The sequence below is a fragment of the Hyperolius riggenbachi genome, chromosome 11 (assembly GCF_040937935.1).
Source record: "Hyperolius riggenbachi isolate aHypRig1 chromosome 11, aHypRig1.pri, whole genome shotgun sequence".
NCBI lineage: Eukaryota > Metazoa > Chordata > Amphibia > Anura > Hyperoliidae > Hyperolius > Hyperolius riggenbachi.
This window is the reverse complement of record NC_090656.1, coordinates 2,521,970-2,539,833: the sequence shown is the minus strand read 5'-3', so window position 1 is coordinate 2,539,833 and position 17,864 is coordinate 2,521,970. Positions and strand designations below refer to the sequence as shown.

The 17,864-nt window shown below is 46.4% G+C and overlaps 1 protein-coding gene across 1 annotated transcript in view; it reads right to left on the bottom strand.

The window, feature by feature from the left end:
• The window catches only part of CNOT1 (CCR4-NOT transcription complex subunit 1), a 101,467-nt gene that overhangs the window by 22,118 nt on the left and 61,485 nt on the right, over positions 1-17,864 (bottom strand). Inside the window, 13 exon segments of the mRNA XM_068260314.1 lie at positions 2,628-2,708; positions 2,710-2,733; positions 3,281-3,421; positions 4,166-4,462; positions 5,797-5,927; positions 6,001-6,253; positions 7,595-7,672; positions 7,750-7,860; positions 7,957-8,073; positions 8,273-8,452; positions 10,335-10,475; positions 10,554-10,793; positions 10,884-10,962. Coding sequence (XP_068116415.1) covers positions 2,628-2,708; positions 2,710-2,733; positions 3,281-3,421; positions 4,166-4,462; positions 5,797-5,927; positions 6,001-6,253; positions 7,595-7,672; positions 7,750-7,860; positions 7,957-8,073; positions 8,273-8,452; positions 10,335-10,475; positions 10,554-10,793; positions 10,884-10,962 — 1,873 coding nt within the window.

The following is a 17,864-nucleotide window of genomic DNA, read 5'->3' as shown; positions in this document are numbered from 1 at the left end:
GACCCCGCTCAGATCTCCCAGAAACCCAGTACACTTTTTTTGTTCTAGATTAATTCTGGTGAAAGCGGACCTAAACTCAGAACTTCCTCTCTGCTCTAAAAGTTAAAGTGAACCTCCAGACTAAAAATCGACTCAGCAGCACTGAAAAGGCCTGGTGTTTCTTTAACTGTTTCACAGCATCAGAACTTTGTTTCTCTTATACAAGCCTCATTTTTAGCTGCACAGAAGAAAACTGCCCGGGCTTTTTCCCCTGATGCTGTGCAAAGCATGATGGGATTTCTGATGTTGTTCTAGTTCTGCTGTTTTGGTGCAATTTTTTTTTTTTTTTTTTTTTTTTTTTTTTACATTTTGAATTTGACATTTGAAGCCTAGCGTGTGCAGCTGGGGGGGGGGGGGGGGGGGGGGGGGTGATCAGGACACAGGACAGTTGGAACTGTGTCTCCTACTCCTTGTCACCTCCTTTCAACCAAAAAGATGGCTGCCCCCATGACAAAGATGGCAGCCCCCATGAATCACAAACATTTGCCTGTTCTTATAAAACAGGGTGGGTAAGAGATTAATATTACCTATCTATTCTAAGTAACATAACTAATGTAACTTAATGACAGTATGTTTGTTTAGGCTGAAGTTCCCCTTTAAACCTGATAGAAATCCTGCAATACACCTGCAGTGTGTCCAATTCCTGCTCTCATAGAAGCAGACATAGGGTTAACATCTGGTGTTTACACGTTAGCTGCTCTGCTAAGGCAGCCATCTATCATTGCTGAGATCAAATTACACTTGTGATTAGTCACAGATGAGGGGATAAATTAGACAGGCTGAACTCCACACAGGGTGGATTCCTCTAGGTTTCCCTTCTGTCCTTTGCAGGAGTTCAGCTCCACATTAAAGACCATGTAATGCCTGCTACACACAATGAGATTTTATGGCAGATTTACTGCCAGATCGATTTCCAACATGTCCAATCTGATTGCCAATCGATTTTCAGATCACTTCTATGTAAAATCGATAAGAAATCAGATTGGACATGTTTGAAATAATCTGGCAGTAAATCTCTGTGTGTAGCAGGCTTTATGCTGGGTACACACGGTAAGATTTTCTGTGCGATTTTCCGACCAGATCGTTTTTCTTCACTCGATTCTGCACTCAATTCTTTTATCTTTTTTCATTCACTTCAATGAGAAATCGAGCGCAGAATGGATCGGGAGTAATATCTGACATGAGGAATATTATCGATCGGATCCATCTATTGCACGGAAAATCGTACCGTGTGTACCCAGCATAAGACCGATCTGATCTAAATACAACTTGCCTGCCCAGTATTGTAGTTTTGTGCTGTGAGGGGAAGGGGGCGCCACCTGCTGAGTGTGCTGCTCATAGACCTGCTCATCCTCCAGGTTCCCCCCTCCCCCCCCCCCCCCCCCCCACAGGACACTGTGCTGCTCAGAGACCTGCTCATCCTCCAGGATCCCTCCTCCCCACAGGACAGAGTGTGCTGCTCAGAGACCTGCTCATCCTCCAGGTTCCCTCCTCCCCACAGGACAAAGTGTGCTGCTCAGAGACCTGCTCATCCTCCAGGTTCCCTCCTCCCCACAGGACAATGTGCTGCTCAGACCCTGCTCATCCTCCAGGTTCCCTCCTCCCCACAGGACAGAGTGTGCTGCTCAGAGACCGCTCATCCTCCAGGATCCCTCCTCCCCACAGGACAGAGCGTGCTGCTCAGAGACCTGCTCATCCTCCAGGATCCCTCCTCTCCACAGGACAAAGTGTGCTACTCAGAGACCTGCTCATCCTCCAGGTTCCCTCCTCCCCACAGGACAAAGTGTGCTGCTCAGAGACCTGCTCTCCCTCCAGGATCCCTCCTCCCCACAGGACAGAGTGTGCTGCTCAGAGACCTGCTCATCCTCCAGGTTCCCCCCTCCCCACAGGACCGAGTGCTGCTCAGAGACCTGCTCATCCTCCAGGATCTCTCCTCCCCACAGGACAAAGTGTGCTGCTCAGAGACCTGCTCATCCTCCAGGTTCCCTCCTCCCCACAAGACAGAGTGCTGCTCAGAGACCTGCTCATCCTCCAGGTTCCCCCCTCCCCACAGGACAGAGTGCTGCTCAGACCTGCTCATCCTCCAGGATCTCTCCTCCCCACAGGACAGAGTGCTGCTCAGAGACCTGCTCACCCTCCAGGCTCCCTCCTCCCCACAGGACAGAGTGCTGCTCAGACCTGCTCTCCCTCCAGGTTCCCCCCTCCCCACAGGACCGAGTGCTGCTCAGAGACCTGCTCATCCTCCAGGATCTCTCCTCCCCACAGGACAAAGTGTGCTGCTCAGAGACCTGCTCTCCTCCAGGTTCCCTCCTCCCCACAGGACAAAGTGCTGCTCAGAGACCTGCTCATCCTCCAGGTTCCCTCCACCCCACAGGACAATGTGCTGCTCAGAGACCTGCTCACCCCTCCAGGTTCCCTCCTCCCCACAGGACAGAGTGCTGCTCAGAGAGTCCGGCAGCCCATTTGTATACAGCGGTGTGAAAATGCTGGTGAGGCAATACTGGGAACTGGGAGAAACAGGTTTATGGAGGAACCGCAGCACACCTTCCACCACTCCAAGCTACTCCGCACACAAATCTGGGCAGTACCTTCAGTCGGATCTGCTCCGGCATCCGCTCCGCTTGGTAAGTTAGCACAACAGGGTCACAATAGCGTCTGCCTTCCTGTCGGGGCGTGTTTCCGCAATTCAAATTCCTGCACAGAAAGAAAAAAATAAATTTAAAAAAAGTATTAAACTTTACAAAGTACCTCTGATCTGGTCCCCTTCCCCCAATACTTATAATATTCTTTTATTACTGGTGCCGTGACTAGCACACAGCAACATTCTCCCCCTTCCAGCACCCCCTGTTCTGCCGTCAATTATGGGCGGGAAGGAAGTGGCAGCTCTCCTCCCCCTCTGCCCGTTCTTAGTCCCGCCCCCTCCTCACCACCATAGTTCCACTGCACACAGGAGAGCTGCATTGTGTGCGGGCTTGTGGTGATTGAGGTCTGAAGGATAGCTGACCTCTATCACAAGCACGCACACAGCACAGATCCCCTGCGCACTGTGTGCAGTGGATCATAAAGGGAACTATGGCGGCGAGTGAAGGGGGTGTGATTAAAGACGGGAAGGAGACCTGCCACTCCCTCCCCGCCCATAATCGACATTTTGCTTAGGTTAGGGGTACTTTAAAGGAACAGAACTTGCAACACGTGCAAGGACCAGAGCCTTTTCTTGCCGGAATTGGGCACAAGTACATACCGTTGCAAGTCTCTTGTCCATTTCTGGCCCCGCCTTCTCTACCGCAGTCTTCTGTATGAAGCAGCATGCCAGCTCGCAGTTATCCTGAGCCACCTGAGCAGCAGCCTGTTCCATCATCTCCCGTTGCTGGGGGGAGGCAGCCTGGAGAGCAAACCAATGTCAGACATCTGCAGCACACACACACACACACACAATACCATCAGACATGCTTGTCTACACTATGCCCTGATGAAGTGGACCTCTGTGGCCCTGAAACAATCGTCAACCACTTGTGTTGACCGCTGAAGTTTTAAGTCAATATATTGCAGCGAAGACTATTGTGTGCTATCCTACCTCTAGACCATACATCTCAAACTCGCGGCCCGCAGACAAATCTGACCCTCAGAGCCATTAAATGTGGCCCTCAAAAGGTTTCCACACTTTGCATTAAGTTTGGCCCACTTTAGATCACCAGGGAAGCTACATTGGAGGTGAAGCCCTAAAACACCTGGGAAGCCATATGGGGGAGGTAGGGGGAAAGCACTAAACACCAGGGAACTATATGGGGGGCCTCTAGACCCCAGGGAACTGTATCAGGGAAGGTGGGGGCCACTAGACACTAGAGAACTAGTAGACACAAAGGGAACAGTATAGAGGTTGGAAGGAGGCCATTAGACACCTGGGAACTTCATAAGGTGACCAGCAGACATTGAGACTGGCCCACGACTAGGTCCCAGTGTACGATTATGGCCCCCTTCGTATTAGAGTTTGACAACCCTGCTCTAGACTGATTGGTGGCATTGCCCGCCACCTTGGTTATGCATCCAGGACATTAAGAAATGTGCACCACTAAAAACTACTTGTCTGCCGCCCTACAGAGAAGGCAAGTGAGAGATGTGGACATACCCGCAGCGAAGTAACAAAGCTGTTCTTGAGGTTGGACGCAATGCTGATCAGGAGAGGCTCTCTGCAGGTTATCATGGCCATGCCAGCTGTCAGGTTGCGCATCATGTGATGGGCGGCTACCCGCATCCGAGATTCCTCAGAGTCCAAAGCAAAGTCTTTGCGTACAATCTGCTCACAGGTGGTCATGGCGATCTTAATGGAGCGATCCACTACGGGGTGCACCAGCTCTTGCACGGCCCGCTCGATAGCCTGCCGCACGTATTGCTTGAGGTGAGGGTGAGTCTGGAAGAGAGGGATCTGTGGGGGAAATGGTTACAGTGAGGAGACAGGAAGCAATAGCACTTAGAGAAACCGTAACCAAGAATTCAACTTCCTCCCAATCAGTAGCCGATACCCCCTTTCCCATGAGAAATCTATTCCTTTTCACAAACCGATAATCAGGGGGCGCTGTATGGCCGATATTGTGGTGACACCCCTCCCACAGTGTGATGTCAGGACCATGGTGCTGACACACTGAGAGCCTTGTTGGATTTGCATTGTGGGAAATAGCTGTTTACAATTGCCCCCCCCCCCCCCCCCCAAAAAAAAAGCAATCAGCATCTTCTTCCAGTGACATCACCTGCCAGCAGTAAAAATGTCACCATGTGATAAATGTCAGAATGTAAATCAGGGAGAGGACATATTTTACAATGGGCAAACACTGACTAAATCATTTATACATAATTGGAAAAATGAAGCACTTTTTAAAGCGTAACTGTCGGGCATAACAACAAAGGATGCTAAGCAGGCAATTCAAAAGTAAAAAAAAACAAAACTTCATAAAACATCATTCCCCAGTTTCCCTGACTCTTATTTGCTACATCTGCCGCACAAAAGGAAATTCCAGGGCATGCTGGGTTGCCTTTTCTTCTTTAGTATCCCCTCAGACTTAAAGTGTAACTGTCGGGCATAAAATTAATTCTTTATTTTTATCTGGTAAACAAGTAATAAGGATGCTAACCAGGCAATCCAAAAGCTAAAATCACTTTTACTTTTCTTGTTGATAAATGAACATTCCCCAGTTTACCTGACTCTTATTTGGTACACAAAGGAAGTTGCAGGGCATGCTGGGTGGTCCTTTTTTGCTTCAGTACTTCCCCTCAGACATAACTAATGCAGCCTGATTGGCTGAAGCCTCTTTCCCTCCTGTTTTCCCCTCCCACACCTCTGTTCCTCTCTGATTGGCCAATAATTCTCATGCTTCTCAAGCTACAGAGTCAAAACAATGACAATGCACTTTCTATAGTAGAGCTGGGTAGGAGTGTCTAAAGACTGTTTGCATTGGTCGCCCTCCTTCCAGAGTAAGGGAGGAAATGACATCAGTATTGGCTTCAGTCAAATGGAATTAAGATGGCAAATGCCTGAAACAGAATGCTCTTTATTTACTACAAAAAAATTCACAGAGATCAAAATGTGGACAGTGCAACACATACATTATGTACGTAGAACAAATATTCATCTACTTATATATGTGCTTTTTTTTTTTTTTTTTTTTTTTTTTTTAGATAGTATAGGTGACAGCTCTTGGTAAGTTTTTCCTCAGGCGTTAAAGAGGCATTCCAGTGAAAATAATGTATTAAGTAGAAACTTACTGTTGGGTTGAGGGTGATGTGAGGAGCGATCCCAGCAAGCGAATAAACATGAATGTCATGGTAGCTGTACTGAGGCTGGGGAGGAACGGTCGGAGCGCAGGTGGTGCTGGGGGGCGGGGCGGTGGCTGTAGCTGCAGGAAGAACATGCAGGTTAGGAGACTGGACAGCCAATCAGCAGAACAAGACAGCCAGAACAGATCTCACCTGTAAATACTGCGTCAGACTCCTGCTTCTCGACAGAAGCCCAGAGCTTGCCCGCTGTGCGAATGGCATACTCATTGGCACTGGTAATATTGGGCAACTCCTCTGGCTGCTTCACATCTTTCTTTGGGGCAGACAGCTGTTCATCCAGAGACTTCAGGCGGTCCTTGTCTTTCAAGAGGCTTCCAGGCTTCAAGTCATTGATGTCGATGACCAAATTTTTACACAGAACTTCGATCTCGAACTTCAAATTTAGCTGGAATAAAGTTGAAAGAATCAATAAGTCAAAGAATCACAAAGAACGGCTTTACACGGTTACCTTTCCATGCGATATAAACATTTCCATACGCTGTATTTATAAAACAGCTTATAGAAGAAAAAGCTTCCCTCTTACTGCCATCTCAAGCTCCACTAGGAACAGATTTTCAATAGATTTCAGAATGAATTCTATTGAATATTGATCTGATGGCATTTTGTTGCCATCAGAATTCCATTAGGTCCAATGCAAAATGGCAAGAGATAAGCCTAAATTTTCCAACATGTCAGTCTGATTGACATTGATCAAAATCGGCTGAGTGTATGGGCCCCTTTAGATTGTTTTATGCCATTATGTGATAAAAGGCTGAGGGCCATACGCAATTCACTTTTACGCCTGGGTTTTCTCCTAAGATATAATTTCTCATCTTCTGTTTAAAAATAGCTTTTCAGTACTTTCCAATTGGAAAAAAACAAAACAAAACAAAAAAAAAAACGAAAAAGTTGGGTGAAAAAAAAGTGCTGTAATATGATTCAGCGTATTTTCATGCTTGGCGGTGGTTTAAAGGGCATTTTATTAAGTTTGAAAATACCACTTAAGAGAAAGCTATTACAAAGAGGGGAAAAAAAAATTCATATTGAAAGAGGCGGCTACTGAACAGTTCCCAAATTAGCAACTTAGGACTTCAATATTGTGCTGACGTTAGTGATCCTAAATGTAAGAATAAAATCCAACTGCGTGTGGATGCTGCATGTTCCCAACAGCACGACCAGCAATACACAAACTCTGCAACTCATTTTATGACCAGAGGACTGACAATCCTAAGCACTAAATAGCAAATCTAATTGCTTTTCTGGCTTCCCGGCAATGCCACTGGAGAAGCTTAAGATGCTATACTTACCTAAGAAGAGGGAAAGCTCTGGATCCTAAGAAGGCTTCTCATGGTGTCCTCCGGTCCCCCGTTACTGCCTGCAGACCCTCCAAAGGGCGGGTTGTTAATCTGGTCGGAGTCGCGCTCTTGCAGTGTGAGCGCTGCCGTACTGTGCCGAGGCAGTAAGCCGAGGCCTCTATTGCAGGAGCGGCTCCTGGTTACCGCACAAGAACGGCTGCACTTGGCCTAAAAGATGAGCACGGCCCGATCGGCTGGAGGGTCCCGGGGACCAGAGGACAGTATGAGGAGCCTCTGGAGGACCTAGTGGCTTTCCTCTCCATAAATACTTTTGTACATTTTTTACATCTTTAGGTTCTCTATGTAATTCATGTCCAGCATCTACAGATCAGCGGATCGCAGGAAACACACAAGTAAGGAGACAAAACAATCGGTGCTAGCGAGTTACTAACTTTCAAATCGTGCTCTTGATGAAGCTCTGCCAAGACATTCATAATAGCCATGGTCCATGGATTTGGGGGCCGGAAAACCTGCACAGAAGACAAAGCTTTAGTAACGGAGTCAGTGCGGCAGCCACATGCTGGAGGAGAGTGTAAGCTCTGCGTACCACGCTTCTGACGCTGGACTCCAGCACTTTGGCAACGAACGGCACAACGTACAGCAGCTCCTGCTGTCCCTTCACGTATGCCTCTAGCAGCAACGACTTCAAGTCTAGGTCCTGGAACACAAGAGCAAGGTTAGTACGGCAAGAGGGATGGAACATCGCCACAAACACCACTTCCGACCACTGAAAAGTAAACAGAAGCATACTAACAGTGTGCAATATGGGTTTGTTCTTAGCCAAGGTGATCATGCCCAGCCAGTGGCCCAGGTTCTTCAGCAGAGAACGGTCAGAGAAGTTTGCAGCAGCCTTGTCAGAGGTCAGCAACACCTGGCAGGGAAAAAACAACGATCAGTGACCAGATAAAAAGGAGGAGCCAGAGAGAGGGATAAACCGGCAGGAGGAGCCAGAGAGATGGGTAAAACAGCAGGAGGAGCCAGAGAGATGGGTAAACAGCAGAAGGAGCCAGAGAGATGGGTAAAAAACGGCAAGACCCTGAGAGAGGCGGTCAGGTACCCGTAACACACACCTTAATATTCCTGTAGGTTTCCACTAGAACCATTTTGTTGAATTCGGTGTTCTTTAGGGCATCCAGGAAGTTGGAGTAGAGACTATGAAAGTTCAGCTCAATGCTCACTCTCTTCATCACCAAGTACTGAGACACCCAAGGCATGTACTCGTCCTTCACGGTTTCCTTCAGCTCTTCCACCTGTCACGTGACAAACGCATGAGGTCAGCAGAGCAGCATAGAGCCCAATGTGTCCAGCACAGCAAGTCACAACGGCTCCACTTACAAGGGGGATGCTTAAAATCAAAGTTTTGGATCATCTACAATCGTATATATATATTCATTGCACAAATTGATTGGCTTCCAACCATGGGGCTTGTATTTGTAGACTTGAATTCTAGTTATGGACACTGACAGCATTTTATGTCACAGCTTAACTGCTGGCATAGGAAGCGAAAGAATTGTTTTATCAACTTTCAGTTCAAGGGAAGTTTAAAACCGCATGCTGAGCGAACAAAGAATTAAAAGGTCCATGTCCACTTGCCCTAATGCCTAATACCTGTGATGCAATTTACCGCCTGATTCAGGGGAATCGGGTGATTATTTCTGACATGTCTGATCAGCTCCCGATCGATAAAGTGATCGTTTTTGCGGACTTATAATTGGAAAATCGATCGTTTTATCGATCGGGTGCACTTTGGACATGGGCACACGATGCAACTTCCTGTCTGATGACCCGTTGATTGGGCAGGAAATTGCATCGTGTGTACCCAGCATAAGGGTTCATGCTCCGACAAAGGCTTTACGGTCATCCCTAAAGCACTTTGCTTAGTAAACCATCTAGTAAACCAATATTTTACAGTACTGGGCGGGGGATAAATACGGGGGATAAAGACACTAACTGGCACATACAACCTTGCAGGAGACATTGGGTGGGTTACCTTCCGTGACATGTTGGACTGGGCGGGGGATAAATACACTAACTGGCACATAGACCTTGCAGGAGACATTGGGTGGGTTACCTTCCGTGACATGTTAGACTGGGCGGGGGATAAATACACTAACTGGCACATACAACCTTGCAGGAGACATTGGGTGGGTTACCTTCTGTGTCATGTTGGACTGGGCAGGGGGATAAATACACTAACTGGCACATACAACCTTGCAGGAGACATTGGGTGGGTTACCTTCTGTGTCATGTTGGACTGGGCAGGGGGATAAATACACTAACTGGCACATACAACCTTGCAGGAGACATTGGGTGGGTTACCTTCTGTGTCATGTTGGACTGGGCAGGGGGATAAATACACTAACTGGCACATACAACCTTGCAGGAGACATTGGGTGGGTTACCTTCTGTGTCATGTTGGACTGGGCGGGGATAAATACACTAACTGGCACATAGACCTTGCAGGAGACATTGGGTGGGTTACCTTCTGTGTCATGTTGGACTGGGCGGGGGATAAATACACTAACTGGCACATACAACCTTGCAGGAGACATTGGGTGGGTTACCTTCTGTGTCATGTTGGACTGGGCGGGGGATAAATACACTAACTGGCACATACAACCTTGCAGGAGACATTGGGTGGGTTACCTTCTGTGTCATGTTGGACTGGGCGGGGGATAAATACACTAACTGGCACATAGACCTTGCGGGAGACATTGGGTGGGTTACCTTCTGTGTCATGTTGGACTGGGCAGGGGATAAATACACCAACTGGCACATAGACCTTGCAGGAGACATTGGGTGGGTTACCTTCTGTGTCATGTTGGACTGGGCGGGGGATAAATACACTAACTGTCACATAGACCTTGCAGGAGACATTGGGTGGGTTACCTTCTGTGTCATGTTGGACTGGGCGGGGGATAAATACACTAACTGGCACATAGACCTTGCAGGAGACATTGGGTGGGTTACCTTCTGTGTCATGTTGGACTGGGCGGGGGATAAATACACCAACTGGCACATAGACCTTGCAGGAGACATTGGGTGGGTTACCTTCTGTGTCATGTTGGACTGGGCAGGGGATAAATACACTAACTGGCACAAAGACCTTGCAGGAGACATTGGGTGGGTTACCTTCTGTGTCATGTTGGACTGGGATAGGTTGTTAAAGATGAAGGCAATCTTCTCCTGCACATTCTCTGGTGGCTCCACAATCCTCTCTGTCTGGTCTGTGGCCACCAGCAGTGTGTCTATGTTGGTAGTGTTGATGGATGGCTGGAAGAGATAAACATAAATGAAGTAAAGAGCATACTAACCTGTAATTCCCCATCGCAGCTCTCAGAAAGGACTTACCGGGACATCCTTCTTGAAGCTGACTCCTGTGGGCCGTGTGATGGTGACGGTTTTGGAGGAGGTTGTGGTGGTCGAGGTGGTGACTGCATTGGTGCTTACTGGGCCGGGAAGGGGAGCTTTGGCTGGGGCTTGTGCCTGAGCTTGCGCCTGGGCCTGGGAGAGTGCAATACTGCCGGGGGTGGTAATGGAGCCCTGCATTTTCACTGGAGGGTCCCGGGACTGCTGGCCATACTCTATGTACTGATAAAGAGAAGGACAAAACAATCAGATGAGATGACAGCACATACACTATATCTGGTCCACAATAAGGTTTGTTAATGGAAGACTCACCTCCTGCAGGTGATGGGGAAACTGGATAAAGTGAGTGATGGAAGCCAAGTGCTGACAGTACTGAGGATAGTCCTTCAACCTGTAAACATCACAGAACTATGAGCACCACATTTAAAATACCAGTTTCAGGCACAAATGTTTTCAAACCCTGTGTAGGCACTTAGCTGGCAGAGCTCGCTTTAGCCAATTAAGTATAAGAACTTTTAGGGCCAGTGAACAATGACCTTTCAATGCCGCTCAATTTAAAAGGACACTTAAAGAGTAACTGTCAGGCTGCAGAAGCTAATTTAAACCTCTATTCTCCTGTGTTAAACAGTTTAGAAGAAAGCCCAAAAGCCATTAGTGAAGATAAAAATCTCAGTTACCTTTGATGTGTGCTTATCAGTAAGGCTGTTAAAACCCAAGAGGACGCAAGCCGCATACTATACTGCAAAGCATTCTGGGGCCCTCCCCTCAGCTGCTAATGAGACGTTTCAGCAGCTTGTAACTCAGTCCAGCGCGTAGCACTGATAAATCTCGGGGCAGAGTACACTGCAGGAGTCAGCTATTGTTCCTAGCCACATGGCTCATTAATATTCACTGCACACTGTGTTGTTCAAGTAGGAGCTTATCTGTGATCAGGAAGCAGGCAGGACATGACGACACATTTGACAGAAAAACATGGAGCCTGCCATGAGCTGTCAGGAGCATCTATCTCTGCATATACTATATACAAATTCTGTGAAATCCAAACGTGGACAGTGAAATGCATATGTAATGTAAGTACAGCCAATCTTTAGCTACTGATATATGTGTTTATTTTCTCTGAGACCTTATACCTAACAGCTCTTCTTTAAAGGACAACTGAAGTGAGCGTGATATGGAGGCTGCCATATTTCCTTTTAAACAATACCAGTTGCCTGGCTGTCCTGCTAATGCTGGGAATACACCAAAGAGATAATTTTGGTAGATAGAGGTTCAATCTTATTTTCGATCTTTTTTTTATAGAAAGGACTGGAAATTGGTAAGAGACTGGAAAATTTGATCCGAGAATCGATCGGACAGTAAATCTGCTGAAAAATCTCATTACGTATTTCAGCATAAGTCTGTCTCAAACTTTTAGCCACATACCCTGAACAAGCATGCAGCAGGTCAGGTGATTCTGACATTAGCTGCATGCTTGTTTCTGGTGTGATTCAGACACTACCGCAGACAGAGATCAGTAGGGCTGCCAGGCAACTGGTATGGTTTATAAGGAAATAAAATGTCAGCCTCTATATTCTCACTTTGGCTGTCATTTAATTGAGACGCATATGCAGACTGCCAGATTTCCTTTAAAACAATACCAGTTGCCTGGCAGTCTTGTTGATCTTCTGGCATTACTAGCGTCAAACACCTAAAACCAGCAGGCAGGTAATCCAGTCAGAGCTGGTTAGCAGGACCGTTCAGAGTCTGAAGTACAATGCTAAGCACACACAAGGAGATGTTCTGGCAATTATTTCCGACATGTCCGCTCTGATTTCTGATCAATAGAAGTGAACAGAAAATCAATCCGAAAAGTTGATTGGAAATCAGATCGGACTTGTTAGAAATAATCGATCTGACCGTAAATCTGCCAGAAAATCTCATTGTGTGTACCAGGCATCAGAGACATGATTAGGGGGACAGACATGCAACTTACATTGCAGATTCCCTGGCTGTCCTGCTGATCCTCTGCCTTGAATATGTTAACCCATTTAGGTTCCGTGGTTTTCACGTGGGAAATGTTCACCTCCCATTCATTAGCCTATAACTTTATCACTACTTATCACAATGAACTGATCTATATCTTGTTTTTTCCGCCACCAATTAGGCTTTCTTTGGGGGGGTACATTTTGCTAAGAGCCACTTTACTGTAAACACATTTTAACAGGAAGAATAAGAAAAAACTGAAAAAATTTCTCAGTTTTCAGCCATTAAAGTTTTAAAATAATACATGCCTCCATAATTAAAACTCACGTATTGTATTTGCCCATATGTCCCGGTTATTACACCGTTAAAATTATGTCCCTATCACAATGTATGGCGACAATATTTTATTTGGAAATAAAAGGTGCATTTTTTCCATTTTGCATCTATCACTATTAACAAGTTTAAAATAAAAATAAAAAATTCATCTTTACATTGATATTTAAAAAGTTTAGACCCTCAGGTAAATATTTACATTTTTTTTTTATTGTAAGGTTTTTTGTTTTTTTTTATAGTAAACATTTTATTTGGGTAGTTTTGGGAGGGTGGGGGTAAACAATAGATTTATAATGTAAATGTGTGTTTATTTTAATTTATTTTTATTTTCAGTTGTAGTATTACTAGTTGTAGTACTAGTATTACCATGAGTTTGTTTACATGACGTTTACATGACGTCACTCTAAGCGTAACACACACTTAGAGTGGCGCATCGGGGAGGGAACGGCCAGAAAAGGCGTAGCTTCCGAGAGTAGCTGTCGCTTTTTCAGCGGGGGAGAGGAATCAGTGATCGGGCACCATAGCCCGATACATTGATTCCGTGGCTACCGAATCCGCGGCCGGGAGTGCGCGTGCACATGCGATCGGCCGCGGGAGCACGCATGGTTCCTGGACGTAGTTTCTACGTCCAGGAACCAAAATAGGTTAAGCCACAGCCCCTGAATAAGCATGCAGATCAGATGTTTATGACTGAAGTCAGACTGGATTAGCTGCTTGTTTCAGGTGTGCGATTCAGACACTACTGATGCATGAAAGATCAGCAGGACAGCCAGGCAACTGGTATGGTTTATAGCAAAATGAAGCATCTAGAGTGCCATATTAATTTTATAGAAGAGTGATGACGCATCAGTTGCTATGGAGAGGAGAGGGACTGACGATATGCAGCTTTTGGTGGGAGGGGCAAGGTGAGGGAACAATGGGCTCGGCCACCCATTGTCACTTAAAGATGAGCTAGACCCTGGGAGACACCTGTACACACACTAGAACATTCTGCCATGTGTAAAAGGCTTGTTTGATAAGTAGGAGGGGGGGGGGGGGGGATGACACAGGAACTAAAACACACCACAAATCCTATTCACTTCTGACTGGGGAAACGCCTCCCATTGTGACCCTCAGCTGGAAGCAGGCAGTAGTGAAGAATGGAGGAGGAATGATACAGCATGAGACAAACCTACAGGGATCAGGTCATTAATTGGTGACAACAAAAAACCATCCTAATTGCGCTAAGTTCCACCTGGGGAGGGGTGGGGTGTCTGAAAAGCAGATTGCTGCTGGTTATCTGATCAGCTGATAAAAGCTTCAGTTTGCCAATCCCACTCCTGCATCCTAGGAGCTGCTAATTAGCTTGGTAATAGAATTTTGTACTGGCTTCTGAGGCTGCATTCCTGCTAGAGCCAATAGGAAAACTGACGGCGATCGGCTCCTATTTTATATACAGAAGCCGCTCTCACAGAGCCATTGAATCTGTTTTATATACAGAAGCTGCTCTCACAGAGCCATTGAATCTGTTTTATATACAGAAGCTGCTCTCACAGAGCCATTGAATCCATTGCAGCAAACGGGCCGCACGTCTGTGTGCGATAATCTCGGAAGAGCAGAAACGTTCTCCTTCTGGTGGTCACTTCTGCACCAAGCTCCGGCCAGACCACAGGGGACACCAAGCTAGCCACACGTGATCTGGAGCAAGTGAGAACCAAGCCACAGCCACGCAAAGAGGACTGCATAATCTATATGCTACAACACCAGAATGTTAGCGAGTGGTTTGCACTTGATCCAAACATAACTGGAGATGCGGACAGCAAACCCCAAAAATGGCGGGAACACATTCATGCTTTAACAATCCAGGATTACAGCCATCAGCCTTTAACCAATGAAATGCATGTTCTCCTTTAAAAGTCTGAAACAGACTTCCATGTTATCTCTGGATAAACAGCCCCTTTCCAACTCAGCACAAATGTATTAAAATATAGCAAACAGACCTCCTCCAAAGGAAAGTTCATAGATCGTGAGGGGTGAGGGGGGGGAATGATGTACTCGCATTGAAGAGCCACATCTTCCAGCATACATCAGGGTGGCCAGGAACACAGATCACCGCCACAGGCAATGCAATCCACAGGTCTGGCTGGAGAAGATGGTGATACAGGCTAGGGAGCAGCAGCAGAAGTGCTCACCAAACCCCAACACCCCCTCCCAATGCATTTATGTTCCGCTCTTAGCAGCTGGTTTGCTGTAGGCTTTTGCCAGTCCTCTTACAGGTTTACAAGGCTTTACTCTACAGCAGGGGTCCCAAAACATTTTAGGCCGAGGGCCGGGTCAACATACTTCAGACTGCTGGGGGGCGGAGTATACATAAAATGATGTAGAAGACTTTGCGGGCCAGACAGTGATGCATACCCAGGTGACAACCTGCAGTCCAATTGGATTTGATTGGAAACCAGCAAAATGACTGCTTTCTGGCTTCCATGTGGATGGGTGGTGCCACCACTGCTATTCTATATGTGAGCTGCTGATATTTAAAGATGTAGCTGACCGCATCTATAACTAACATTTTGTGTTTGGGGGCCGGTAAAAAAGCCTCAGGGGGCCACATTCAGCCCGCGGGCCTCAATTTGAGGACCACTGCTCTACATCATTCAGTGGACCTCAAAACTTTAGATTTCACACATAACCAAAGGACCTGCCTGCCAAAGCCCTAACCCCTCCCACAAACACACACTATGTCCTGTTACCTGTGAAACTATCTTCATCAAGCACAATTCCTGTGCCAATGACTAGTGTCAATGTTATTATAGTGCATTCAGACAATTGTGACGCTCCATTGGAGAGAACTCCTTTCTGGGAGATCTAATGCTGGGGATACACGGTACGTTTCTGTACCGTGTATCGAGCAGCTGATGCGGCCAGCTGATAATATTCAGCTGGCCCGATAAAGCCGCTCAACCTGCGCCCGCTCGATTCCCGCCTGTGGACAACGCCAGGGAATCGAGCGCTGTTAAGGAAGCGCCGGCGGGGATAAGTGCGAATCGATCCGTGGATGAGTGGGGACACGGCGGGAGTCGATCGGGCGGCTAATGGGCTGCCGTATCAACCCGTGTATGCCCAGCATTACAGTACTTCCACCAGCTATAGTTACAATACTTTTTAATACAGGTACACTGGAAAGTGAAATCTCCATTCAAAGTGACCACAAAATAATGACAGGGCCCCATCACTGCTGGCAGAGATCCCATCAGAATTGCATAAGCAGGCAATTTCCAAATCACACAAGCAGGCATTGTAAGAAAATCCATTTCCTTTGATGAGTTTCTATTTTGCTAAATACACAAACGGCATTCTTGCACAATTCTGATTATGCTTCTGCTAGTCCTAATTACTTTCATCACAAACCAATTCTTTAGATAAAAATGCATGTGTTTACTGTGTGCGATTCACAGTGGAAAAACGACCACCAAACAAAAGAAAAACAAAACAAAAACCACCTTTGGTAGCCAGGAACCCATTTGGCAGTGATTTTGGCAGCACAACTCATCCTGTCCATACACAGAAAAACATATGCGCATAGATCAGCCCCAGGGGGTTGTGTACTTGTAAACACCACTACACACAGGATGCACCTGAATGGGCATCAGACCACAACTCAGGCACCCATTATGTATGTAAAACCTTTACCTCCGTTATAAAACAAAAGCCATGTCAACTGTGGAATTTCCACATCAAGCAGAATAAAAAAAAAAACCCCACAAAACCAAATCTGTCTTATGCTGGATACACATGTTGTGTTTTCCCGTGCGATTCGTGGGATCGATTCCGTCGATTCGATAATTACCAACATGTTCGATCAGGTTTCGATGGATACAGCCGTCGATTTTGCATACTTAATATGCAAAATCGACGGCTATATCCATCGAAACCCGATCGACCATGTTGGAAATAGAATCAACGGAATCGATCCCGCGAATCGCACGGGAAACCGCAACGTGTGTATCCAGCATAAGTATGGAAAGAGCTGCAGCAATTACTACTTAATGTTTCCATACATCTAGTGATTTATAGATAGAACCACAAAGAGGCAGATCTGTCTCTGGCCCAATCTGATCAGAAAGCGATCTTTTGGCTACCCATACACTACAAGCCGATTCCTGATAGATCTCAGCATCAGGGATGATCTCCGATCTTAATCACAAGTATTACTTGTGATTCAAATGAGAATTACAGCAGCTGAGCGGCGGGGATTGGAAGGGTTATTTACCCATAAATCTTCCCCTCTCTCCATATAGGTCTATGCGTCCTATTAGTAGCGTTCCAAGCCTCGCTGCCGTCACTTCCTACAAGAAGCAGGGCTGGACCAATCCCCGCCGCTCAGCTGCTGTAATTAATCCTCATTTGAATGACAAGTAATAATACTCGTGATTAAGGTCAGAGATCAACCCTGCTCAGCATGAAAGGCTTCCGACACGTTAACATTCGCACAGTTTTGTAAAAAGATTGTAGTTTGCAGAGGATGCCTGCTGCTCCAATCCACCGCTTCACATGTCATCCTCCACTATCTCCAGCTGCCTGACCCTTCACCGTCCCCCTCCCTGCCAATCCAAAACCACAATGCACTCTATTCACAAAGCTTTTTCACCTGTTTTCACCTTATCTAGGTTATATTTTTAAGCTGCCAAAGAGCAAAAACATAATATAATTAAGGTAAGAAAAGTAATATTGAAATGAAGTTAATCAGGAACATAATTGGAGTGATTATTTTGCTTGTAAATGTGCTGAAAGGATACTTTTATCAAATAGGTGAGAAGTCATTTCTGGGAAGTTGTGTATAGAGCCCATTATCCTGACAGTCAGGAAACAGGATATCAGCTGATGTGAGAACACTGTCCAGTGCATGCCCATGTGGATAAACAGTATTCTGGACTGGGTGCGTGAGCAGGCAGCTGTCAGACTCAGAGGATATACAAGTGGATTAAGCAGGTAGTTTCCTTGTTTTTTAAAAAAAAACCA